Genomic DNA, 22,436 nt, shown 5'->3' on the forward strand with positions numbered 1-22,436 from the left:
CTGGGAGTGCACTTGATCTCATTGTCCATGTCACCAACAAAGATGTTGAACAGCACTGCTCCCAGTAGAGACACCTAAGGAACATCACTTATCACCAGTCTCCACCTGGACATTCAGCTGTTGACCACAACTCATCAAGTGCAATCACCCAGCCAATTCCTTATCCACCCAGTCATCTACCTATCAAATTCATGTCTCTCCAGTTTAGAGACAAGGATGTTATGAGGGACAGCATCAAAAGTTTTGCACAAGTCCAGGTAGATGACGTCAGTCACTCTTCCATGGATCCACCAACACTGTAACCCCATCATAAATGGCCACCAAATTTGTCAGGCATGATTTGCCCTTAGTGAAGCCCTGTTGGCTGTCACCAATCACCTTATTTTCATGTGCCTTAGCAAGCTTCCAGGAGGATCTGCTCCATGATCTTGCCAGGGTGAGACTGACTGGCTTGTATTTCCCCAGGTCCACCTTATTTCCCTTTTCAAAAATGGGAGTTAAGTTTTCCCTTTTCCAGTCCATGGCAACTTCACCCAGGCTGCCACAGCTTCTCAAATATGATGGACAGTGGCTTAGTCACTTAATCCACCGGTTACCTCAGGACCCACAGATGCATCCCATCAGGTCCCATGGACTTGTGCACCTTCAGATTCCTTAGACTGTCTCAAACCTGATCTCCTACCGTAGGCAGTTCTTCATTCTCCCAGTCACTGCCGTTGCCTTCTGCAACTTGGGCAGTGTGGCTGTAGCATCTGCCCATAAAGACCATAGCGAGAAGTCTTTGAGTACCTCAGCCTTCTCCACATTCAGGTAACCAGGTCTCCTGTTCCCTTCTGGAGAGGGCCCACATTTTCCCTAGTCTTCCTTTTATCACTAATGTACCTGTAGAAGCTTTTCTTGTTGCCCTTGATATCCCTGGCCAGATTTAATTCTATCAGGGCTTTCCTAACCCGATCCCTGGCTGCTTGGACAGTTTCTCTGTATTTTTCAAGCCTACTTGCCCTTGCTTCCACCCCCTGTAGGCTTCCTTTTTGTGTTTTATTTTGTCCAGGAGCTCCTTGTTCATCCACGCAGGCCTCCTGGAATTTTTGCCCAGCTTCATCTTTGTTGGGATGCATCGCTGCTGAGCTTGGAGAAGGCGATCCTTGAATACGAGTGTTGAGCAGTAGGACCTCAGGATTTACACAAGACATGCAGTTTACTGACACTGCAATGCTAGTTCTTCAACTTTTTGTGTTGTTTTGCAGTGGCAGTTTTCTGGCAGCAACTCATTTCCTGTGAGCTACTGCTTAGAGAAAAGCAGTAAAGCAAAACAGCAATTTGGGCCACACGATGATTCATCCTGATCTCAGACCCCTTTTGCTTTCCTTTGGTCTGTGCTGACAGACTAAAATAACCAGGACAGGCAGAAGCAAGTCCAAAGAACTGAAAAAGTCCCAGACGCTTTAGGGGATGGAGGGCAGGCACCCACAATACACAGCTAACCCATCACACAGAGAAAGACACTTCCTTTAATGAAAATAGGAATACAGAGATCACTGAAGAAATTGGTTTTGGTCAAGGACAATAAATGTGTTTAAAGCATGATTACAAGAAAACAAAATGAAATTAAAGGCTTAACATTAGACTGTACAACACACACCTCTACAAAGACAGATCTTCCCTTTCTAAAATTAAGAAAATCATGGTCTGTGTCTCCAGTGGGGGAAAAGGCACCATGGCTGGGTCTCACTGGCAAAACAGAGTAGGGGAAAAAAAGCAAGCACGTGCTCTTTGCAACAAACGGCAATAGGAAAAATTGGATCTCTTTTAACAAAGCTACAAAGGCGATCTGGCAAATAACCCACACGTTACTCATGGACACACAAAGGTGTAGAAGAATTCAACAGCTCTGCTTCTCCAAACAAAGCAATTGCCTCCAAGTCTGTCCCATGGCCCCACTCTAAGAATTCCATATATCATTACCGCCTTCACTGATTAGTGAAGATCAGCTCTTCAGCCTGCAGACCTGGGGTCTTTCACAAGCTACCTCCTTCCTAGCATTTCAAGAACTGAGGACATCGGTGCCAGTTCCGCAGGCTAAACTCACCTGAACCACAAGCCTGGGGCAGGTGCTGCATGTGAAACAGAAAGTACTGTCACCACGCACCAGTGCTGATATTCCTGACGTCCAGGAAACAACAAAAATACAAAGCTCATCTCAGGCTTGCACTGCAAATGCAATCACTGTGGTTAGCAGAGATCACGGGGGAAAAGAAGAAAAGGGGACTTCTCTGGCTGAAAAATTCCATGTTTGGCAAAGCCTTCTATGAGTAGCCTACCCAGTGAAGTGCAGTAGTATTCTTTTTTGTAAGAAGTACCACTTCCAAGCTCTGCCTAGCTCTGTTTCTACCAGCCTCAGGGTGCTATTAGATGAACTGAGCATGGGGTGTTAGTTCCAAGAGCTGATGCTGGTATACTCGCAGAAGTGCAGTTTCACTAGGAGAGGCAGGGGCTGAGGCCACCCAGCAGGAGCTGTGTCTACCACAGAACACGCCACATGCTCTCTATGAATACCCTGAGGGGTATCAAGTCATCTCTGAGCAGATGGACATCCCAAGGACCACAGCTCAGCTGTGGAAACATGCAAGGAAGAAACAGAGCAGACATCATGATACTGGGTGGCAGGCATGTGGCACCCTGACCTTGCACATGCTGGTGACACAATTTTAGCAAAGATGCTTCTAAGGCTTCTGAAGTTCACATTATGAAGCTTGTTTCTAACTACAGTCCGTCCACACCATGGCTGGCATGGCCTTGAATTTATTGGAGTGCTACAGCTACCTGGTCAGTCTGTAACCTCACTGGCAGCTGTGGTCCCTAAACCCAGGGGTTTAGGTTAAACTCAGGCACTGATGATGACAACAGGGATGCAGGTGAGGGTGCATGCCTGTCTCACGCTTTCCCTGAGCAGAGGAATTGTATGACGAACATCTCAATGCACCAGAGCACATGGTTCCTCATATAGCTAGTCTTTGTGAGACAGTTCAGATGAATTAGATCATTGGTCTGTGACCACTGGGTCACACGCTAGCACGGAAATTTCACGTCAATAGGACAAGGAAATGCTATATCCACAGTATAGGAAATGCTTTCTTGGCTAAAAGGAAAGTGTGTAACCTTGTTCAAAACTTTTTTTTTTTTCTCCACAGTGTATTTCAGACTACATGGAGACAACTTGTTCAAACAAGGGAGTCTACTTTTTTTCTGTCAAAACCATTAACTCCTGGTGGCTTCCGACTTGAAAATCACTTAAGGAAGTTGGGGGTGGGCGGTTGGTTTTGTTTTTTCTGGAGGTTTGGGGTTTTTTTGCAATGACAAGAGGATATATATAGTGGTTGTCTCCTAAAATATTAACATTTCATCAACTCCATGAAACCTTTGGATCTCTGACTTCCCACAAAGTCCACAGGGTGTCTACTCAACTCAAGCAAAAATGGATTGCAGTCAGAAGGATGGGAATTTTAACAAAGCATGGTATTCCCTACTGTATTACCCAGTCCCTAGAGAGATACAAAATAAAAAATAAATTTAAGAAAAAGCAAATGCAGCTAGTGTACTCAGAAGAACTCTGGGTTCTAAGACACAGGCCTGTCTTTAAGAACACATCGTACTGTGAGCAGCCTTCTTCCCCATTTGGTACCAGCATCTCTGCTGGCCAAAAAACTCACTATTCTCCCAGCCCTACAGGGCAGCCTAGCCATTTCCTTCCTGCCACCAGTTAGGTGCACAGGTTGTCTTTCCAATACATGGTCCCACTGGAAAAGGCAGTGCTGCTCCTGTTAAATTCAGCAATAACTCACCCCTGGAAAACTAGGGTAAAAATTGGCAATTCTGCCAATTACTCAGGGGTTTGGCATGCCAAAACCCAGAGTTCCATGAAAATAAGTAGATTGTCATCTGAGAAAGACAGAGGCAGGACTGCAAGATGTGATGGCGTGACCCCAGCCACAGCACTGGAACGGTGGCTAGCAGTCACTTGACTTTGGCAGGTTAAGATGGAGGAGCTCTGCCTGAGCCCTTGTGGCACACACTCCCAGGATCAGCACAGTGCACACTACACTGGCACATACCTTGAGCTTCTGCACCCAGGGAGAGGGGAGGAGTCCCTCCACCATGCCTTCCTGGCATGCTCGTTGGCCCCTCCAACCACTCTGAACCCCTCAGCCAGCTTAAACCAAATTTTGCAGTGGCAGAAGGCTCAAAGGCATTCGGCACCTACAGGCTTTTTCATGACCTTCAGTGGTATAGTGGAGGACAGGAGACCTACCAGCAAGTTCTTCCTAACAGCCCAAATATAAGGAGTGCTTCAGTCAAAACGTATTCGTGATGAGTCCAGAGATAAAATACTGAATATATGAGTTGCAGTTTTGAAAGCATATGAAAGACAAAGGCTATTGTTCCCTGCTGTTCTGAGGCTGCTGGTCTGGAATGCTGCTATCACTTTCCAGACAGCATCCAAAAGGTACTTCCTTCTTCTTGGTGAATTTACACAATTTTCGGGTACCCACCTGGCACTTAATTCTTTGGAAGATCAGCACAGCAGCGTGTGGAGGGGGCAGATGTGGGAGGGCCCCACTTGAAATGACAAACATTAAGTCATAACTTCTGACACAAGAACCAACCTACCTCCAAACTGGGTGCCTGTCTTTGCTGAAGCAAACAAGATTACAGGTCATTTGGGAGTGGGCTAAACCAACCATTCCTTGGTCAGAAATCACACAGCCCGGGAAGTCACAGTGAGTCCTCCAGCATGTGTCTCAGCTTCAAACCTCTGCTGAGCACTTCAGGATTTTGTTTCCCAACGCTTCTCTGACAGACAGCAAGCAAACATCATCCTTTTTCACAGAGACTTCAAGAACAAAGGCACCTACACAAATCGCCAACTGGCAGCAGAGATCTACCAGCTGCAGACCCCCACTCCTGACAGGCAGAAGTGAACCACAATGGACAACACTGATTCAGTTGTCATCACCCATGAGGAAGAGGACAGCTACTTTAAAAGCCCAGTTAGTCATCTCAGTTTCTGAAGGCACAATAAAAACATATGGGACCAGACTCCTCCTACGCAACCAGCAATGCACTGAGGACACGTAGGAGGTCCAGCAGTAGGCTCTGTGGCTCAGTTTTGCAGCTGGAAGTGCTAGTGCTGGGTTGCCTAGGTGGGACATGAAGGGACACAGGCTTATCATCTCTGCCAAGTCCCAGGAGTTATAGGGGTAGGAACAAGTCTTTATGAGGAAAGCTGAAGGAGGTATTAGAACAACGCAAGAATTATCAGACTAGGCATGTCCTTCTCATTTCCCTAATAACACAGGTGGAACATCTAATAGAATACCCAGTATTGCTGAGAAGGCACCACAGCTGCCGTGAAATACAGCTACTTGAACTCAGATATCCAAGCTAAAGGCAAAACTGAAGAAGTGTATTCCAGGGCTTCTTTTAAAACAGCAAAAGTGTTGTATAAAAACATTTCCCCGTACAATAACAATAAAATCAGAAACATTAACATCCGCATCTTGCTTCAGCTAGTATTAAATGTCATCATAGCTAACATAAACCACCAACAGCTGCGCTACAACAGCCCTAAAAGCAATGAAAGGGAGCCCACTGACTGTGCCAAACTGCAGATTGCTCCTAGCTCTATGCATCTCAAAATATGTTGCGGAGTGTAAAATCTTGTTCCCCTAGAAGGGAACCAAGTTTTTAAAAAAACACCAAGAGAACTATGTCATTTGCCTGGTTATTTGAGACCTTCCATGTTACCAGAGGACAGAGATTCCAGAGCAGCTGGTTATGAGGAACTCTTCTCCTTGTATTTCTGGTAAGCATCCAATATCTCTTTGACAACACTTGGATCATCAAGTGTGGTAACATCTCCCATGTTGCTTGATTGTTCAGTGACTACTTTCCTCAGCAGCCTTCTCATGATCTTCCCTGATCGGGTTTTAGGAAGACGTTTCACCACCTGCAGAGAAGGGAAAAACACACCTGTATTAGAACCTGGGTCCTGCTGGGAACTACAAGGACACTTGGCTGAACTGCCCTAAGCCTGGCACACTAGCTCAGGGCCACAGCTCCCTTCAGGCTCCTGGAAAATACTAGGCCGTTCAGCACACTAGTTTATGTTCAAGAAAATTAGTGTCACTAGCATCGATCCCTTGCGCTATAGATTTTATTCTTCCTTAAGTGGACTCTGTTCCCCATTTACTCATTGCTGTGTAACCCCAGGCTGGGTGCTGCAGGACATACAGCTCTTTGGCACATCAGGTCCTGAATAAGCTGTTAACTATTGAACTAGAAAGCTAGTTACACTTGACAACTCAGGCACTGATGATGACACTGATCTCAACACATTACCAGAACAGACAGACATATTCCCCTTTACAGGGCAGGAATATCAAGCACACAGTACTGCACGCCAGCTACAGGGTCTCCTGCTCAAGGAGTAACTCCTGTCTCCTGATGTTTCTCTCTGCCCAATTATATCTGTCAGCCTAAATGCCTGCCTTCATAACCAGAAGCATGTTAAATGCCTTGGCTACACTTCTTGCAAAGGACTTAGCAGCAGATTCAAAGGCTTGAGTATAAACTTCAGCCTGGGGTTTCTGAAGTTCTCAGGCACCAGAGACGCTAGCAGGTCTCACATTTTGCTACATGATCAGGCCAGTAGACTACAAAACTCCAAAGCATTAACTAACATGCAAGGAAAGAGTTGTAGGGCTTCTCTCAGGACTACCCCCAAACACAGGGAAACAGGTGTTTCCTTGCAAACCTGAAAGTCCAATCCACTGAGGATGTGCTGGGCCGTTCCAAGTTGACCAAGCCACCCTTGCCTACTCTTGTTGCATTCTCTAACTTGTGGCTTGGTGTCCACCTTCCAAGCATGTGGCTAAAGCAGAGCCACTCAAAGAAGTGGTGTGGTCACTGCCTCCAAGCAGAGCATGGAAGGGATGGAGGCAGGCCTTGGGGAGCAGCTAATGGGCAGCTTTGTGCATTCTCCCCAGGCACACAAAGGCAACTAGCTGTTGGAAGGTGAGGCTTGAAACAGAGCCTGGAGTTCATCAGTGCTTCCAGGGTTAGGCTGGACAGCTGCCAGTTGCACAACAGATGCAGCCAGTGCTTTGAGATCCAGGGTAGATGCTAATTATCGACACAAAGTAGTTGGGCAATGGAAAGTATAATTCTGCCTCTCAGCGACACTGCAGGTCGTGACGTTTCTCTACAGTTTGGTGGGGTTTTATCCAATCCACTGCACAGCGCTGCATGGCTTCAGCAAGGGGTTAGCTGAGGGCAAGAGCCATACAGAGCAGTAATGCTGCTGCACGGTAAACAGGGACATCAAGCGCATCTTGAGGCACAGGGTGGGCCTGGGGTTCCCCTCCTTACCAAGCTCTTACCAAGCACGGTGCTCTCAACACTTTCTGTGCATCCCATTTAAAGGGTTGCTCAGCGCTTGGCCCAAATGGAGCAGCCTTGGGGTAACATTAAAACACACCAAGAGCCCCACCAAGAAGGCTGCTCTGCAGGCTGGAGCAGCTGTAATACCCCAGCTGCCCCCTGGGTCACTGCTGATGCTCAAGCATGGAGAAGGAGCACACACAGACCACAGCACCTGCCCTCCCCTACCTAGGGATTCCTCCAGCTGGTTCTGTTTTCCTGCCAGACAGGGACAACAGCAGCACTGTGGGCACGAAGGTGAGGCTTGCTTGTGTGACCATTCCTGCTCCTGGTACCAGTTACAGTCTCCCACTTACCAGAATGTGGTCAGGCACAGCATATTTTGCTATCTTGGAAGCCACTATGGTTTTGAGCTCTTCTTTGACACGTTCTATATGAGCTGTCTGCTCCTTCAGCACTATGAAAGCAAAGGCACCTGGAAGACAAAGGAGCAGAAGCCACACACCTCATATTAGATCCTGGTTGGCAAGACCAGGGATGCTCATTCAACTGCCAAGGCAGGTTTCAAATCATTCCTGTGTGCAACCTAGTGACTGCCAAGAAAACCAGACTGCCAAGAAACTCCCAAAAGGGAATCAGACTCCAGCCCTCAAATGATGGCCCAGCCTTGTCGTGGCATCTATGGACCAGGCTGATCTCAGTAACAATGGCAACTCAACATAAATCACCAGTGCCACTGGGATGAAAACCTGGCCAGCACAACTCAGCTATTCCCATTCTGGTCAAAGGACATATCCGAGCATGATCCTTTTTAAGGAAGCTCTACTACACATACAAACATTATGTATGAAAATAGTTTAGGGAATAAAACCTGCACCCAGCTTCGGAACGTGCAGTTATTTCCACGGCTGTCTTTGCCTCTTGGGGCTGCAACACCAGCCAGCCTAAGGATAACTGCCCTCCTATGGCCCTAGGCACCTCCTAACACGCAGTCCAGGCTAGAAATGAAGGAAAGTACCTAGGTGTCACCTGAGGGCATCGATTTTCACATACCTTCTCCTTTGATCTTGTGTGGATACCCAATCACAGCTGTCTCGGGGACCTCAGGGTGATCAGCCTTCACAAAAAGTGAAAGAAAAACATGAAGAGCGTAACAATTGCTTCAAGCCCTACAGAGTTTGCACCAGTTGCTCTAGGAAAAAACCACTTTGCCATTATCTCAGGCTCCCCTTGGCAGATCCTGCTGAAAGCCCAATGGGAAAGGTGCGTGCTGCCTTCCTGCTGCATGGTCAGCTGGTGGCCACAGCCACACCTCTGGGAGTAGCATTTATGGACTGGACCGCCCCTGCTTTAAACACACAAAGTAGTATTCTCACGTTCCCCGCTAATCCCACTGCACACCGAGCTGAATTTGTCCCAGCTGGAAACCTGCTTCCTCTTTATTTGTCTGTGCTCTGTGTGTGCATGACCACTGTCCCAGGTGGTGACGGTCCGTGGCCAAATCACAAGCAAAAATCAGGCTTCTTCATCTTCCCAGAAGGGGGGAAGGGTTGTTTTGCCAAATGCGTATTTTTATTATTATGTTACACAACAGTGATTTATTCTGTCACACTTCAGAGTTTAATTTAACATCCTTCTGCAGTAAGACAACAATTTGGCCATGCACACCGGAAGAAATCGCATATCTGAATCCCACAACAAAGACTGGATTATGCTATCTTAAATTATATTAAAATATGAAAGAAAACGTCACAGAGCAATTAAAGCAGATAAATATATGCATATACATATACACGAGTGGGAGAGGAACCAGATCCTGTACCTATGATCAGAAACCCACCCAAACAAAAAAATTACAGAGGAGAAAGTAGGATCCTGTGTGCAATGTGAACACAGCTCAGGTTTATCAAGTATTATATTTAAGTGCCATTTGCAGGCAAGGCACATAATATAGAAATAAATATTCATGTCAAGCTTTGAAAATAAATGCTCTGAGGACTTTTAGTTTTCAATTCCCTGAGCTATAATATTATTTTCTCTCAAAATGACAGGCTAGCTTTGCAGCTGAGATGAATCAAGGTTGCTTCACATTCACCGCTACCAAATTCTCAGGCATACTCAGCTAGTTCAGATGAGCAAGTAGCACAGATTTGCGAAGGAGAGGTTAGGTGTTAGCAGAGGGGAAGGAACAAACAGGAGAAAGAATCCCTTATGGAGATTCCATAGCATCCTCCACTAGCACAGCACTAGAACTCCACTAGCATCCAAAATGCCAACTGCAACGGTACAACATCACTGAAACAGCTCTGACAGCTCAACTGCAGAGAGTGCCCACGCTGTGACTCCTCTCTCACTTGCCTCCTTTTCTCCTTAATAGGGGAGCTGTTTCCTTTTGCACTTTTGCTATTCATTATGCATCAAGCCATGTGTATGCAGGGGCAGGGGCTTGCAGGCAAGAGACTCCCTGCTTGTTTAAATTTATAAAGCTTCTTTGAAAGGGCCACCCTGCCCCACAGATATGCCTTGTCCAGGTTCCTCTACCTGCTTGGAACTTACCATTGCATCTTCTATCTCTGCTGTCCCAAGCCTGTGTCCACTGATGTTGATGACATCATCCATGCGCCCCGTTATCTGGTAATAGCCTTTCTTGGTCCTGTAAGCACCATCCCCTGTGAAGTAGTAACCTGCACCAAAGACACGTGGGTGGTCAGTAGCGGGAAGTGCGCCAGCCTGTTGCTTTGGGCTGCGATGCAGAACAGGCGATGCTCTAGAATGGCGAGTAGGGCAGGGTGGATCAGGCAGCTTGCAGGGCCTCCTAAGCCTGCAGCTGCATGACCTGCCAACCACCATGTGTCACTCCCCTCTGCCACCCCAGCCTTCCTCTGCTCTGCCTGGGCTGTGCCGGCTGCCAGTAAGCACCAGAGCTGCATCAAGACAGCGCAGCCCACAGCTCTGCCAAGAAAGGCAAAACCACTGCAGGCCACTAGCAGCAGCCAGTGGCTGATGCCCCTGTAGTGAAACCAAGTCCAGCAACACGACACAGCGATGCTTTGTTGGATTCACAAAACCAAGGGGAGCCCTCCGACCCCCTTAGGCTTTGCACACCCCCAGCTGCACAGCAGCGGTGCATACAGCACCGAGATAAAACCCCTTCAAATGCCTTTTGGCATCGTGCCATAGGCTACTTGGTCAGACTCAGGTCTGCTGCTAGCGGCACCTCAGCACTCGTAGAAAACACACTGTTCAGCTGAAAGGCAGCAGCTCCATTACATTCTGTGCATGGGAACACTGCCAATTTTTTTTAATCACTTACACTGGGACAGATGAAAAGCCATCTTCCCTCCTGGCTAACGAAGATTCAGATCCCAGACAAAAGTTCCCCTCCAGCATACGAGCATGGTAGGCATGCTGCCATCAGATTAGCTGAATGCCCCCCCACCCCTGATAAGCTCAGTGTTTGGAGGGTCTAAAACATTTGATAGAAACTGAAGACAACCCAGTGGTTCCAGGAAACTCCAGTGTCACTCAGCACATCTGGTGACAGAGATTGTGTTGGCTTTTCATCAAAGCTATGTCCACATCTGAATTGTTCCTGTGGAGGTTCTGAGCAGCGCCAGACAGCTAGTGCTGTGAAATCTGAAGGTGGTTCTTGCCAGAACTTTCAGTCATGGCTCCTGCCTTTCCAAATCAACCAAACAACTATCAACTAAATATCAACAAGATTTCAGATGTGAACATGTAGTCAGTAACAAGGGACCATGTGATCATTCAGTTTCTTCTACCACTTTCCCATTCTTGCTTTCCAACACATTTTGTACAATTTGCAGGACTGTGTCTCTAATTATTGTCTACCTTGTAGCTTTCAAATCCTTTTCAGTTGCTCCTGAGTGAAGACATTGGTCTTGTCCAATCTCCTACAAAAAAAATAATGTTTCCCTGCCACTTCTAATTACTTGCCAGATACAGCTTGACCACGTTATACAAAGGAAGGATGTAACACAGCCTGTGAACCATCAGCGATGCGGACAGTACTTTCATCGAATCACAGAATCATTTAGGTTGGAAAAGACCTTTAACATCATCAAGTCCCACTGTTAATCCGGGACTGCCAAGTCCACCACTAAACCACGCCTCTCCGTACCACATCTACACTTTGTTTTGAACTCTTCCAGGGATGGTGATCCACCACCTCCCTCTGGCCGTGAGGGGCCCAAAGCTGAACCCAGGATCCGAGGTGCAGCCTCACTGGTGCCCAGCACAGGGGGACGGTCACTGCCCCGGTCCTGCTGGCCACACTGTTTCTGATAGCAGACCAGTTGTTGGCCTTTTCAGCCACTCGGCCACGCTGCTGGCTCATGTTCAGCCAGCTGAACATGGCGTGTTCCCATCCAGTATACCTGTTTCCAAGTGAGACATAAACGGCACCAAAGAAAAGGTAGTTGGACCTTTAAAATTTGGGCATTACAATTTTTTAAAAAATACATCCCCTTTTGCCAGCTAGAAAGCGCAACACTATCTCAGACCATTAGTGCATGCTTGTGACACGCGTGACACACAACCCCAAGCAACCAGGGTCTGGCTGGTACAGAAATATCACAAAGTGCTGCTGCTGAAAATATTCAGTGTGCTTATACTGCAGTGCAAACTGCCTTCCCTTGGCACTTTCCTTACCTGGGTAGGCTTTGAAATAGGCATCAACAAATCGCTGGTGATCTCCATAGATTGTTCTTGCCATGCCTGGCCATGGCTGGGCAATGCAGAGTGCACCGGACACATCATTGCCCTCTATAACCTTTCCCTGCAGGTTCAAGCACAGGAAGGAGGTTCAGGTGAACAAAAAAGGAATAGTAGTGGCTTTTCTGTCACTGATGTGGCCAGAGTCACCTTGTTGCCTACTGCAGACCGTCAGTGGAGGACCACAGGCACAGAAGACAAATCCACTGTGGAGCTGCTATGTACTGTTTCATGCCTTCCTCGCCTCTTGAGGCCAGCAGCACAGCAGATAAAAGAAAAGTGAGTCCTGTGATCCTCTGGAGGGTGATACCAGCAAAGGTGTGAACAGCCAAAGGATGCCTGGGATGACGCTAGCAGGGACCCCTGCCTTCCACTTTCACTTTTGTTAACTGCCACATTCCTTTACCAAACCGTATATGGAGGCGATTACATGCTTTGCTGTTTAACAGAGCACTGTAGCACAGATGGGGACCGCTCCGCAGAGCTTCACAGACCAGCACCAGTTTCTCGCAGACATGCCTTGCACTTCTCTTGGAAAACCCCACCAGTCCCATTGGCTGCTCCAGTCTGGCCATGTCACTGGATGCTGTGTGCACTGCTCCAACGGTTCAGCTCCCTGGTTCCCACGAGCTGTGACTTCTGACTTCTCTCACAAATAGAGGTGGCAGCTCTTAAGCGGAAGCAGTAAGACCATAAAAGCAGTGCTGAAAACGCAAGCACTCTGCTAGAGATTTGCAGCCAGCTTGCAATGCCCAGCTGGCAACCTGTATGGACATTTGAGATACGCTCAATATATAAATTGCTCATCTATTCTACCATTTTAATGGAGGAACAAACATCCTTTCAAATCCTGTTCCTCTGCCATCAGAAAGATAATAAGGCAGAAACACACACTGGCTTCCCTTTTGGGCACCCAGCACAGCCTCAACTCACATTCGCGTCCATCAGCACGGGCACAATCCCAAAGAAAGGTCTCATAGCCATGGCGGGAACGATCTCAGCTTTCTCCTCTGAAGGCCGTGGGGCAATGCAGATGCCACCAGTTTCTGGAAGAATAATGAAAAACAAATATGTGGGAGCCATCCGATGCTGGATGAAAGCAAATGCCAGCTCATTTAGAGAATAGAATATTGAAGCCACGTTGCAAGAAAAAGCCACTGGGAAGGAATGATGCCACACCAGTAGCACAGCCAGCTGAAAGCAGCACAAACCTGATAAACCAAGAGCTCTTTGTGAATACAAGAAAGGCTTAAACACAGAAAAACATCTGGCAAGCCAGGATGACACCACCAAGGCCTGTTCTGTCTACAGAGGACATTGCAGCAGGTAGAGAGCAGAGAGCTGCAGGCAGGTCCCCCCTTGGTGAGCTTGGATCAAGAGCTACTCCTACTCCCTGTTTGCATGATGCTGCATTCAGTGCTGGCTGCAAAAATCACTGCCCCCTGTGTACAGCAGTGACAGACCAGAGTGTGGTCAGCAGCTGCCTCAGGGGAAAAGCAGCTCACCGCACCCCAGAGCATCAGGGTCGCTGATGTCCAACTTAGCCCTCCAAAGGCTCAGAGGAGAGCAGTACAGGGCTCTACAGCCACTGGCTTTGCAGCACGTGGTCCACGGACCCTGCAGCAGCAGCCACAACACGTGCAGTCGACAGCCTTCCCACTCCCGTCTGTGACAAATCCATCCGGCACAAGGAAGACCCACGGATTCAGCCCCATACTCTGCTCCCTACACCAAGTCAGCTCACAGACAAACCCATTTCTCCAGCCACTCACCAGCAACGAACACGGGCACCTCAGCGCGTGCCTGCGCCCTTGCAGGTGCTGCCCCCCGCAACAGGGCTACCTGCTGGCGGGCGGCACTCACTAGCCCCATTCCTACCCCAGAAGTGATTTTATAGGGAGAGTATAAGCACGTCAGGGGATTTATCTCCTGGTGCTGTTCTCACAGCTGTCTAAGGGTAGCATGAAAAGCAGTTCAGGAGTCTGAATTACTATTATTACAGAGTATGAGATTAATGCAACCCTTACAGGTAGGTTGAGCTTATTTTCTATTCAAAAGTGAACCCTTTAATCATCATTTATCATTCCTGCTGGGATGAACACTAAATCAGATTCCAACTGTAATCAGATCTTTTCTATTCTAAAACTAATTCAGAAACACAAGAGAGAAACAAAACCAAAGGAGCATTAGGCTTTAAAAATACAGCTCCATAAATAAAGGTATGTTCTGCCACTTGGAGAGTGCATTCCTCTACTAGCTTTGCTGAGGTTGTGAAAACTGAAACCAGTGGTTGAAATTGCTGAATTTGACCCTGAATTTGCATCCAGCTGCCCTGACATAGCGATGAGGAAGGCTCTGCTTGAGGAAGCCTAAGCTTCAGACCTGCAGAAAATAATTTCACATGTGGCTTACACATAAAATTATTTCACATTTCATTGATAGGCATGCACCCACTTCACATGGTTCTGTTCATTTTGAAAGGATCACCTTGAATTTTTCAGAAAAAGAAAAAAGCACCCCAAACACCTGCTGTTCTGTTTGCACAGACAGAATCTGCATCAGAGCAGGGAACCTGATCAAACTGAGGGTTGCTCTTCCTCAGCCAGTACTCATTCCAAATACAGCGCTGCAAGCCATGTTTCAGCATGGGTTCTGCCACATGCTACACATCCTGCAGCCAGCTGCACATCAGGCTGTAAAGTCACAATGCAAAGGGACCTGCATGGTGGCAAGCATGCTTTAACAATTATTTGTATGGTAAAGACCTATTTTAAACTGGTTTAAAAGTACCAATTTTAGCCACTGACAGATGACAGCTAGGAAGGCTTCTAGGCTCTACCCTGCCCTGGTGAAGTCTGTCTCTTTAGAGGCAGAGCTGGCAGAAGAAAAGCTGTGCTTCCACATTGCCTGTGCCCGTGCTGTCAGCACAGTGCAAATCCATGCAATCCTTCAGCAAGGACAGCAGAGTCTGAGCAGGGGGGGTAATGCATCAGAACAGGCTAACTTCTGCCCTGGGTAAGTCACCCCTGGCAGCAGCATCGAGTGTGTGCTCTGCCACCGTTATCCTCACCGCCACAGACAGACTGGACCAACTGTTTTGGGGGGATCCACCTCAGGAGCACCAGCCCAGTCTAAATTGCTGTAAGATGATGCCAACAACAAAAGCTTCCAGGGCCTATTCAGGGATGTCTTTCAAAACCACACTTTTGTTCACAGCTGTACCTTTTTTACAAAACCAATGACAGAAGTAAAAATACCTAGTGTCTCTTCTGCACTGTGAAGGGCTACACCTGAAACTCCAACACAGCTTTGTTTCTATTACTGTCGATCACAGCACAGCACTACCTAATATTTTAACAGTAAGAGCCACAGGAATTTTCACCACCCTCATCTGCACATACCACACTACTTAAATTGCTTCTCATAATTGCTATCTCACTCATCTGCCCATCCAATGACTTTCAAGTGGATTCTTAAATCACCATTTGCTGATCTTTATGCCTACCAGCCTTTATTAGCTGGCAACGCATTGCTGCTTCAGAAAGCAATGTAACACAGAGGACACTGCATACAACAGCACAATTAACAAGCGATATTGAAATCTTATATGAGAGGTGACACCACAGGACCACAAGCAACATCCATCAAACTGTTTCTATGATCTTCCACGCTCCCTTCACGTTCAAATGGTGTATATAATATTTCCAAGGTTTATTTGGCTTCTTCTTCATTGGTAGCATCAGCTGTGGAGAAAGATTGATTCTGCTTTCTAACAAAATCCATTTAATGAATATTTATCATTGTATTATGCTTCCAGGAGCTGGTAACTATGCAAAACAGTGCCTGCTTCCAGGTAATACTGCAGTTACAGACTGTCCAGCAAATGTTCTTCAACCCCTCATCTGACAGTTGTTGCTCCAAAAACTCTGGAGAAATGATGTTTAATGAAGAGATCTAACCCTGTACCTTGGAGGAAACATTAAGCACTGCATGCACACTGCACGCACCAGTTAACCGAAGACAAACAAATGAAAAACCTTTGAGGCAAAAAGAGATTCTTCTCAACTCCACCACTGTGATCAACTGCTTCTCCATGGCATTTTATTTCAGAGCAGTGAGGAGGAAAGCATATAGGACCTAGCCAGTCAGCTCTCCTTCTGCTCAGCATGTGAGAACGCAGATGGTTTAAGAGATCGGTAGTTAAAGTAGACAGTAGTTAACATTGCTGCTCTGAATTCTGAGGTTGTTTTATTTCAAATCTGGAAATTAAAAGAGTCTGCAAGTCTGGTCTGGATTAAAATGGAACTTGGTTGTGTGCCAGAAGCTAATTCATCACACTGAGATGGGCCACAGGGATCCTTGAAGAGAGAGCCTGCTAGCAGGAATAAGGATGAAATCAAGAGCAGGAAAGAAAGAAAGAAAATTGACTGGAAAGAGAATAAATATTCTGCCCAACGGCAGCTAGAAATTTAAGAGTTGGGGTGGCTTTTTTTCAGCTAAGGCAGAATGCCAGCAGCTGTGCTACATCCTTAGAGTCCATGGCTCTATCTATCTATCTAGATTGCTCTTTCTATCACGGCAAACCGTGGTTCACGACCCGAGGACATACTGCAGGACACCGTTAGCACCTCTTGGAGGCTGGTGCCCAGAAGAGAGGAGCAGGTGCTGAGGAAGGAGCCGGGAAGGAGCTGCAGTGGCCTCTCTCTGCTGCTGGCCAGGGAGGGCAGGAGGCAGGGACCAGCTCTGCTCCAGCTGGAAGGGGATTTATGAGAGCCGGTCTCTTGGTCCAGCAGGTTGTAAATGGAAAACAAGCCGTTACCGATGCACACAGCTGGGCCGAGCCTGCTGCCAAACCAGAAGCACGCTCCTTTTTGAGGCATCAAAGGTCCAGGGCCAAAGCAACTATGGCATGCTGCTTTGCTCCTGAGAGAAGCTGCTCCCGGGCAGCCGGGTGGCACCACCGTCCCCTTCGCACCCGGCCCACTGCCAGCCAGCCCCCCAGCCCGCCCGAGCAGCCACGCCGCGTCCCTGCGGCTACGCTGCTTAGCCCTCCATCCTCCTCCAAGCATTCCCGGAGAGGGAAACAAAGCACATCTGAGTACAGATTGTGGCTGGATGGTGCTATAAATGCCTTTTCATGATAAGACCATACCAAGGTCAGTACAGTTGGGTAAACAGCTGAAAATGAGGTTTCCGATTCAAGCTGCCCACTCCCAGCTTTACCCAGAAATTCAGTCTGTGCCTCCTGTTTCTAAAACAAATTGAGATTTTCTGGCATTCAAAATATCAAAGAACATTTAGAGGGGAAAAGAAAAAAAGAAAAAAAACCCAAACACACACATACAAAAATCCCCAAACATTGCTTTTATAAGTCGTTACATGGCTGTTGTGGGCTGAAACTCCCCAGTGACTCTGACCAGAACGCCAGGAGGGGTTTCTCAGCAGACTCCTTGGATCAGATTGAAAGGCATGACATCCCCCCCACCCCCAGCCCCCAGCAGCAGCCAGGCCCCCCCGCGCCCCCCCGCCGGCTTTACCTGTCTGCCACCACGTGTCCACGAGGGTGCAGCGCCCTTCTCCCACCACCCAGTAGAACCAGTGCCAGGCTTCGCTGTTGATGGGCTCTCCCACTAGACCAACACAAGAGAGGAAGCGGCCTCAGCCTCGGGGTTGAGGGCAGCTCGTTCTCCCTTTGGGGGAATTTTGCTGAATGCCCAATCTGTAAGCAGAATGCTTACAGCGTTTTGGCTGGGATGTGCAAAGGACTGCAATGCATTTACATAACCAAGGACTGACCCTTTTCCAGAAAGACCAAGTAACTAATCAATGCAGGTCACATATAACAACCTCTAGGACTGTATATAACGCAAGAAAATGCTGCTTGGGTCACCTATGCCAGTGAAATCCAAAGTGATATCATTTACCACTGGATAAATCTTTTTAGCAAAGAATGTGATTCTGCAAAATAAGCTAGGAAGTAGGGAATCACACTAAGGTTCAACGACCCCAGCTTCAGCTTGTTTCTCCTTCTGCTGAGAAAAATATATGAAAAGCCAGACCGGAGCCTGCTTTATTATCTTTTTTTAACCACATCCCATCCGGTCAGCTGAGCTCTTCTGGTACCTTCATTTTACCAGCGAGAACTCCCTGTCTTTTTCAGATGAAGATTTCATGCCCACTACCTGATCCCAAGGTCTTCAAGGAAGATCTGTCGTATTTCTTCACCCACTCTTCTCCATAATTCAGCAGCAAACGTATAGCTGTAGGTGCTCCATAAAACTGATTAATTTTCAACCTTTGTACCACTTCCCAGTAACGACCTGCAAAACCACAAGAGATGTTCTACCTGCCCAGCACCGACACACCGCTGCCAGTGCTCTGCAGGAGGGTTAACAGCCAAAGCTACAGCTATGCCTGCTGTGAGTTCAGAGGAAAACCAATGGCAACTTCCCCACCACTACTATGGACACACAGATGTTCCTGAATGCCGTAGACACACATTCCAAAGAAATAGATCTTCCCTCCCCGGAGCAGGCAGGTCACACCGGCCAGGTTTCTAAATGCCCTTTATCACACTGCCATGTCTAGCCAAACCTTTGGCCACCACCTCTTCACCTGGGTCAGGGTACACCGGAGTGCTTTCAAAGAGGACGGAGGTGGCTCCGTTGCAGAGCGGTCCATACACAACGTAGCTGTGTCCCGTGATCCAGCCGATGTCAGCCACGCAGCCAAACACATCGCCTTGCTGGTAGTCAAAGACGTGCTGCAAAGACAAACGTAAGGCCACTCTGCTGGCAGGCAGCCAAGAGCTGAAAGGTGAGATGCTGGACTGGGCACCCAAGCGGGAGTGGGAAGGCAAACAGGGCAAGCGGAGGCAGGCACATGGGACAGCAGCAGAAAGGCCGGACCCAGGGGAAGAAGCCAGTCAGAGGGAGCAGCAGCAGGGCTCCCAGGTTCCTGGATGCTTTTGCAAACATATAGGGAGCACGGCTGTACCGGCAGCTGCTCGGATTGGAACAACAAAGCTACAACCAAAGCCCTGAGCCCTGGATACTTAAGGTCACCTACTCCAGGCAGCCCACATGGGAGGCATAACCCTGAACTGCAGGGAGCTGCAGACCTCGGAGGCTCAGACCCCTCACCAGTATCACCAGGTTTCCCTGAGAAAGCTGGAGTAACCAACAGGTGACCATAAAACATTTTCTGAGAAATTTTCTTAGCTGCTCAGCTTTTCTATCAGCGTACTGCTTTCCAGATGCCACCTGCAACCCGATGCCACCAGATGCAACCCTGCTGATCAAATTCAAGATAAAGATTGTTGAGAACTCATTATCTTATCCTGGTTAAGGAAGATGCTTCCCACTGTAAATCTAACTCCTCTACATATGGTGAAGAGGTCCTGACTCACAAGGCAGAATCAGCTTTACGTTTTAACTGAAAGAAAGTGGATCAGAACTAAAAGAAAACCCCATGAGTGTGTGACCAGTGTCACACATGAGTGTGCAAAGACCACAGAGGCCACACATGTCAGCTGATCCCTCTACCCAGGAGAGCCATTCTCACCTTACTTTCACAAGTGCCTTTCCCTCTCAGGCTCTGAAGTTCCCCAAAGGGACCACAGCTGCATACAGTGCCTCCCTGCACGCCAGGGTCTACCTTCTGGACTAAGAAAGAGATGCCTTGGAGATTATGTTGTCACATAGAAAAGCTGATGTAACAAATACCCTTCATGCAGAGAAGTCTTGATACTTGCACATTCAGATCTTCTAAAAATTCTGCTGTGTCAGCTCAAGGAAAGAAAACCTCTGCCTGAATTCACAATTACAAACAGGGCGATACCACTACACCCAGGTAGAGATCTTTCACTACAGTCCTCTCCATATCTCACTGTTAGCTTTTCATAGGCAGAGCTCGGACCAGAAGCTTCAAGAAGCAGTCCCTTGACTTTTTTTTTTTTTTTTCCATGAGAAAGGGAGTTAAAACATTTAGCCTAGATCACATAGAAAAGCAGCAGAAAGGTGCAACCACAGAGCATGAATGTAATCTTTGATCTTCAGACAAGTGCTACGCAAAGAGGTTGTTTTATGAGTTCACATCCTCTGAAATAAAAAAGGCCAGCATCCTACTGAAAAAAATACCACAGTAATATTCACACTACCCATGCCAGTAAGATACTTACCAGAATCTCCTCAGCCACATCACTTTAATGTCCCCAGATTCTGGCCTGCCACATTAGCACATTTTAAATGCAAAAGTGGCAGCACTGCAGTTTCCTTCCTTTTGTAACTCCAGCCTCTCATTTGCATAGTATTATATTCCCCAGAAACAAATCCTGAAGATTAATTACATGTTTTCAGACGTTTTTCTGTTTGTTCACACCCCATAAGCCAGCTGAGCAGTGAACACCGAATACAGCACCTCTCACCACACTCGTTAGTACTGTGGGAAGGTGAGTGAACCTTTTCCAGAGGATGCAGCTGAGTTTACCTTGTGCGTGACAGCAGCGTACAGCAGATATCCAGCCTGGGTGTGAACAATTCCTTTGGGCTTCCCAGTGCTGCCCGAGGTATACAGCATGAAAAGCACGTCTTCGCTGTCCATGCTCTCTGGAGTGCATACAGAAGCTGCCTTGGCCATCTCCTAAGAAAAAAAAAAGGTGGTAATGGCAGAAAGACTTAGGTTATATGGAGCCAACCAATACTCCCACACCTGTAAGCGCGTCAGTAGTGTCCAGAGACAAGAACCACCATTGCTGCTGCTCCCTCACAGACTTCCATGGGTGTATCATGGGTTATATGTGCTCACCTAGCAGAAAGGTCCCTGCGGACACACAGCACCCAGCCTTTCCACCGATACCTCTGCTGGGTCCAGAAGTCAAGGGGATTTGGCCAGATAAAATAACATTTCAGGAGAAAATGGTAGGTCATAGCTTACATCTCAAGCCTTTGCAAGCTGCTAGTAGAAAAAAAAAAAAAAAAGACGGGACTGCAAACATGAACCACACTTGACAGCAGCAGCAAAGCTGGCTGGTACTGTTTAGGGCCTTCCCTTTCCCTCGAAAACTGCAGTGCTGCAGTTAAACTGAGCGTTCACCTCCCTTCTCTGGCCATCATCATTGAGGGACTGATCCTCAAATTCCAATTGCTTCTACTGGTGAGGAGGAGAGTGCTTTACGCTCCTGCCTCCGTCCCTCCTCTCATGCTCCATGGTTTGCTCAGGTGGGTGAGATCCTCTCCCTCACCGCTACGGTCAGAGCCACAGGAGGGAAGGATGTGATGTCCTACTAGGGCAGAGCCAACTTTTGGTCCGGCTTGTGTGCCCAGTCCAGCAGAGCAAGGGGAAATAACATGCTCTGAAAGAGATGCTTGTGGTCAATGAACCTTGTAGCAGCAGAGGGCTTCTCTGCCCAGACTGTAAGATTTTGCAGGACGAAGTTAAGGTTTTTTCTTATCCACATACAAACTTGCAATAATCGCTGTGTGTTCCAGATGCTCAACATATGGCTGTAAAAAAAGCACAGCTGGCTTGCTTCTCTCAGGCTCTGTACTGTCCTAGATGAATAATCATGCCTGCAAGGGTTATTAAGTAGCTCTTTGAAGGAATTTCTTAGGTAGAACCTTTTTACAAGGCTATGCCATAAACACGCTGTATTTACAAGTGAACACTACCAATGGCAGGCCCAGTTGTTTAAAAGTGTCTGACAAACAAAGCTTAATAAAATACGCAGAGTCGACAGTGTCAGATGTAATTCTTAGCCTCCGAGTTACAGCTGTCCTGCTCAGCTCAGGTATTTATTGTGACATTTCAGCACTGCCAATTCAGGCTGACTTGCCAGGTTTTGAAACTCAGATGGAGTTCTCATGCTCCATCACAACACGAATTCCAATTGTGCAGTAAGCCACTGCACAAGAGCTGGAAAGCACAATGGCTGTAAAGATCAGCAATGACAGTTAACAGCATTAATGGTTTAATTCTTGTGTTTCAGACACTGCAAACTGACCACGGGCTGAGCTCAGCTCTTGGGTCACCAAAGCCTCTCAGGCTGTTTGCACACTAAGGAAAATCATCAGAATGCGCTTTGTGGAGTAAGGAGGAGTAAAAGAGTTTCCGACTAAAACCTGCCTTCTCTGTCTAACTTGCCCTAGCAGTTGCTCCTATCTCATGTGACCAGCACAGGGACGCCTGAGTAATTATCTTAGCTGCAGATGGGTGACTTCCAGGCATTATTACGATGAGTAGTTTCTGTTTACTGCTGCCAGTGA

The 22,436-nt window shown here is 47.5% G+C and overlaps 1 protein-coding gene across 2 annotated transcripts in view; it reads right to left on the minus strand.

Moving 5' to 3' along the window:
* Positions 1-1,493: 1,493 nt before the first annotated feature.
* The window catches only part of ACSS1 (acyl-CoA synthetase short chain family member 1), a 38,639-nt gene continuing 17,696 nt past the window's right edge, over positions 1,494-22,436 (minus strand). The window contains exons 5-14 of one of the 2 annotated variants that reach the window (XM_055816141.1): positions 20,662-20,814; positions 18,790-18,937; positions 18,357-18,494; positions 17,712-17,804; positions 13,108-13,220; positions 12,112-12,238; positions 9,997-10,124; positions 8,494-8,557; positions 7,797-7,915; positions 1,494-6,007 (exon numbers count right to left, since the gene is read on the minus strand). In XM_055816141.1, coding sequence (XP_055672116.1) covers positions 5,834-6,007; positions 7,797-7,915; positions 8,494-8,557; positions 9,997-10,124; positions 12,112-12,238; positions 13,108-13,220; positions 17,712-17,804; positions 18,357-18,494; positions 18,790-18,937; positions 20,662-20,814 — 1,257 coding nt within the window. In that variant the 3' untranslated portion in view covers positions 1,494-5,833. The remainder of the gene's footprint in view (positions 6,008-7,796; positions 7,916-8,493; positions 8,558-9,996; positions 10,125-12,111; positions 12,239-13,107; positions 13,221-17,711; positions 17,805-18,356; positions 18,495-18,789; positions 18,938-20,661; positions 20,815-22,436) is intronic. The other variant, XM_055816142.1, reaches the window with a different exon arrangement.

Source organism: Falco peregrinus, chromosome 11 (genome assembly GCF_023634155.1).
Source record: "Falco peregrinus isolate bFalPer1 chromosome 11, bFalPer1.pri, whole genome shotgun sequence".
In the NCBI taxonomy this organism is placed as follows: Eukaryota; Metazoa; Chordata; class Aves; order Falconiformes; family Falconidae; genus Falco; species Falco peregrinus.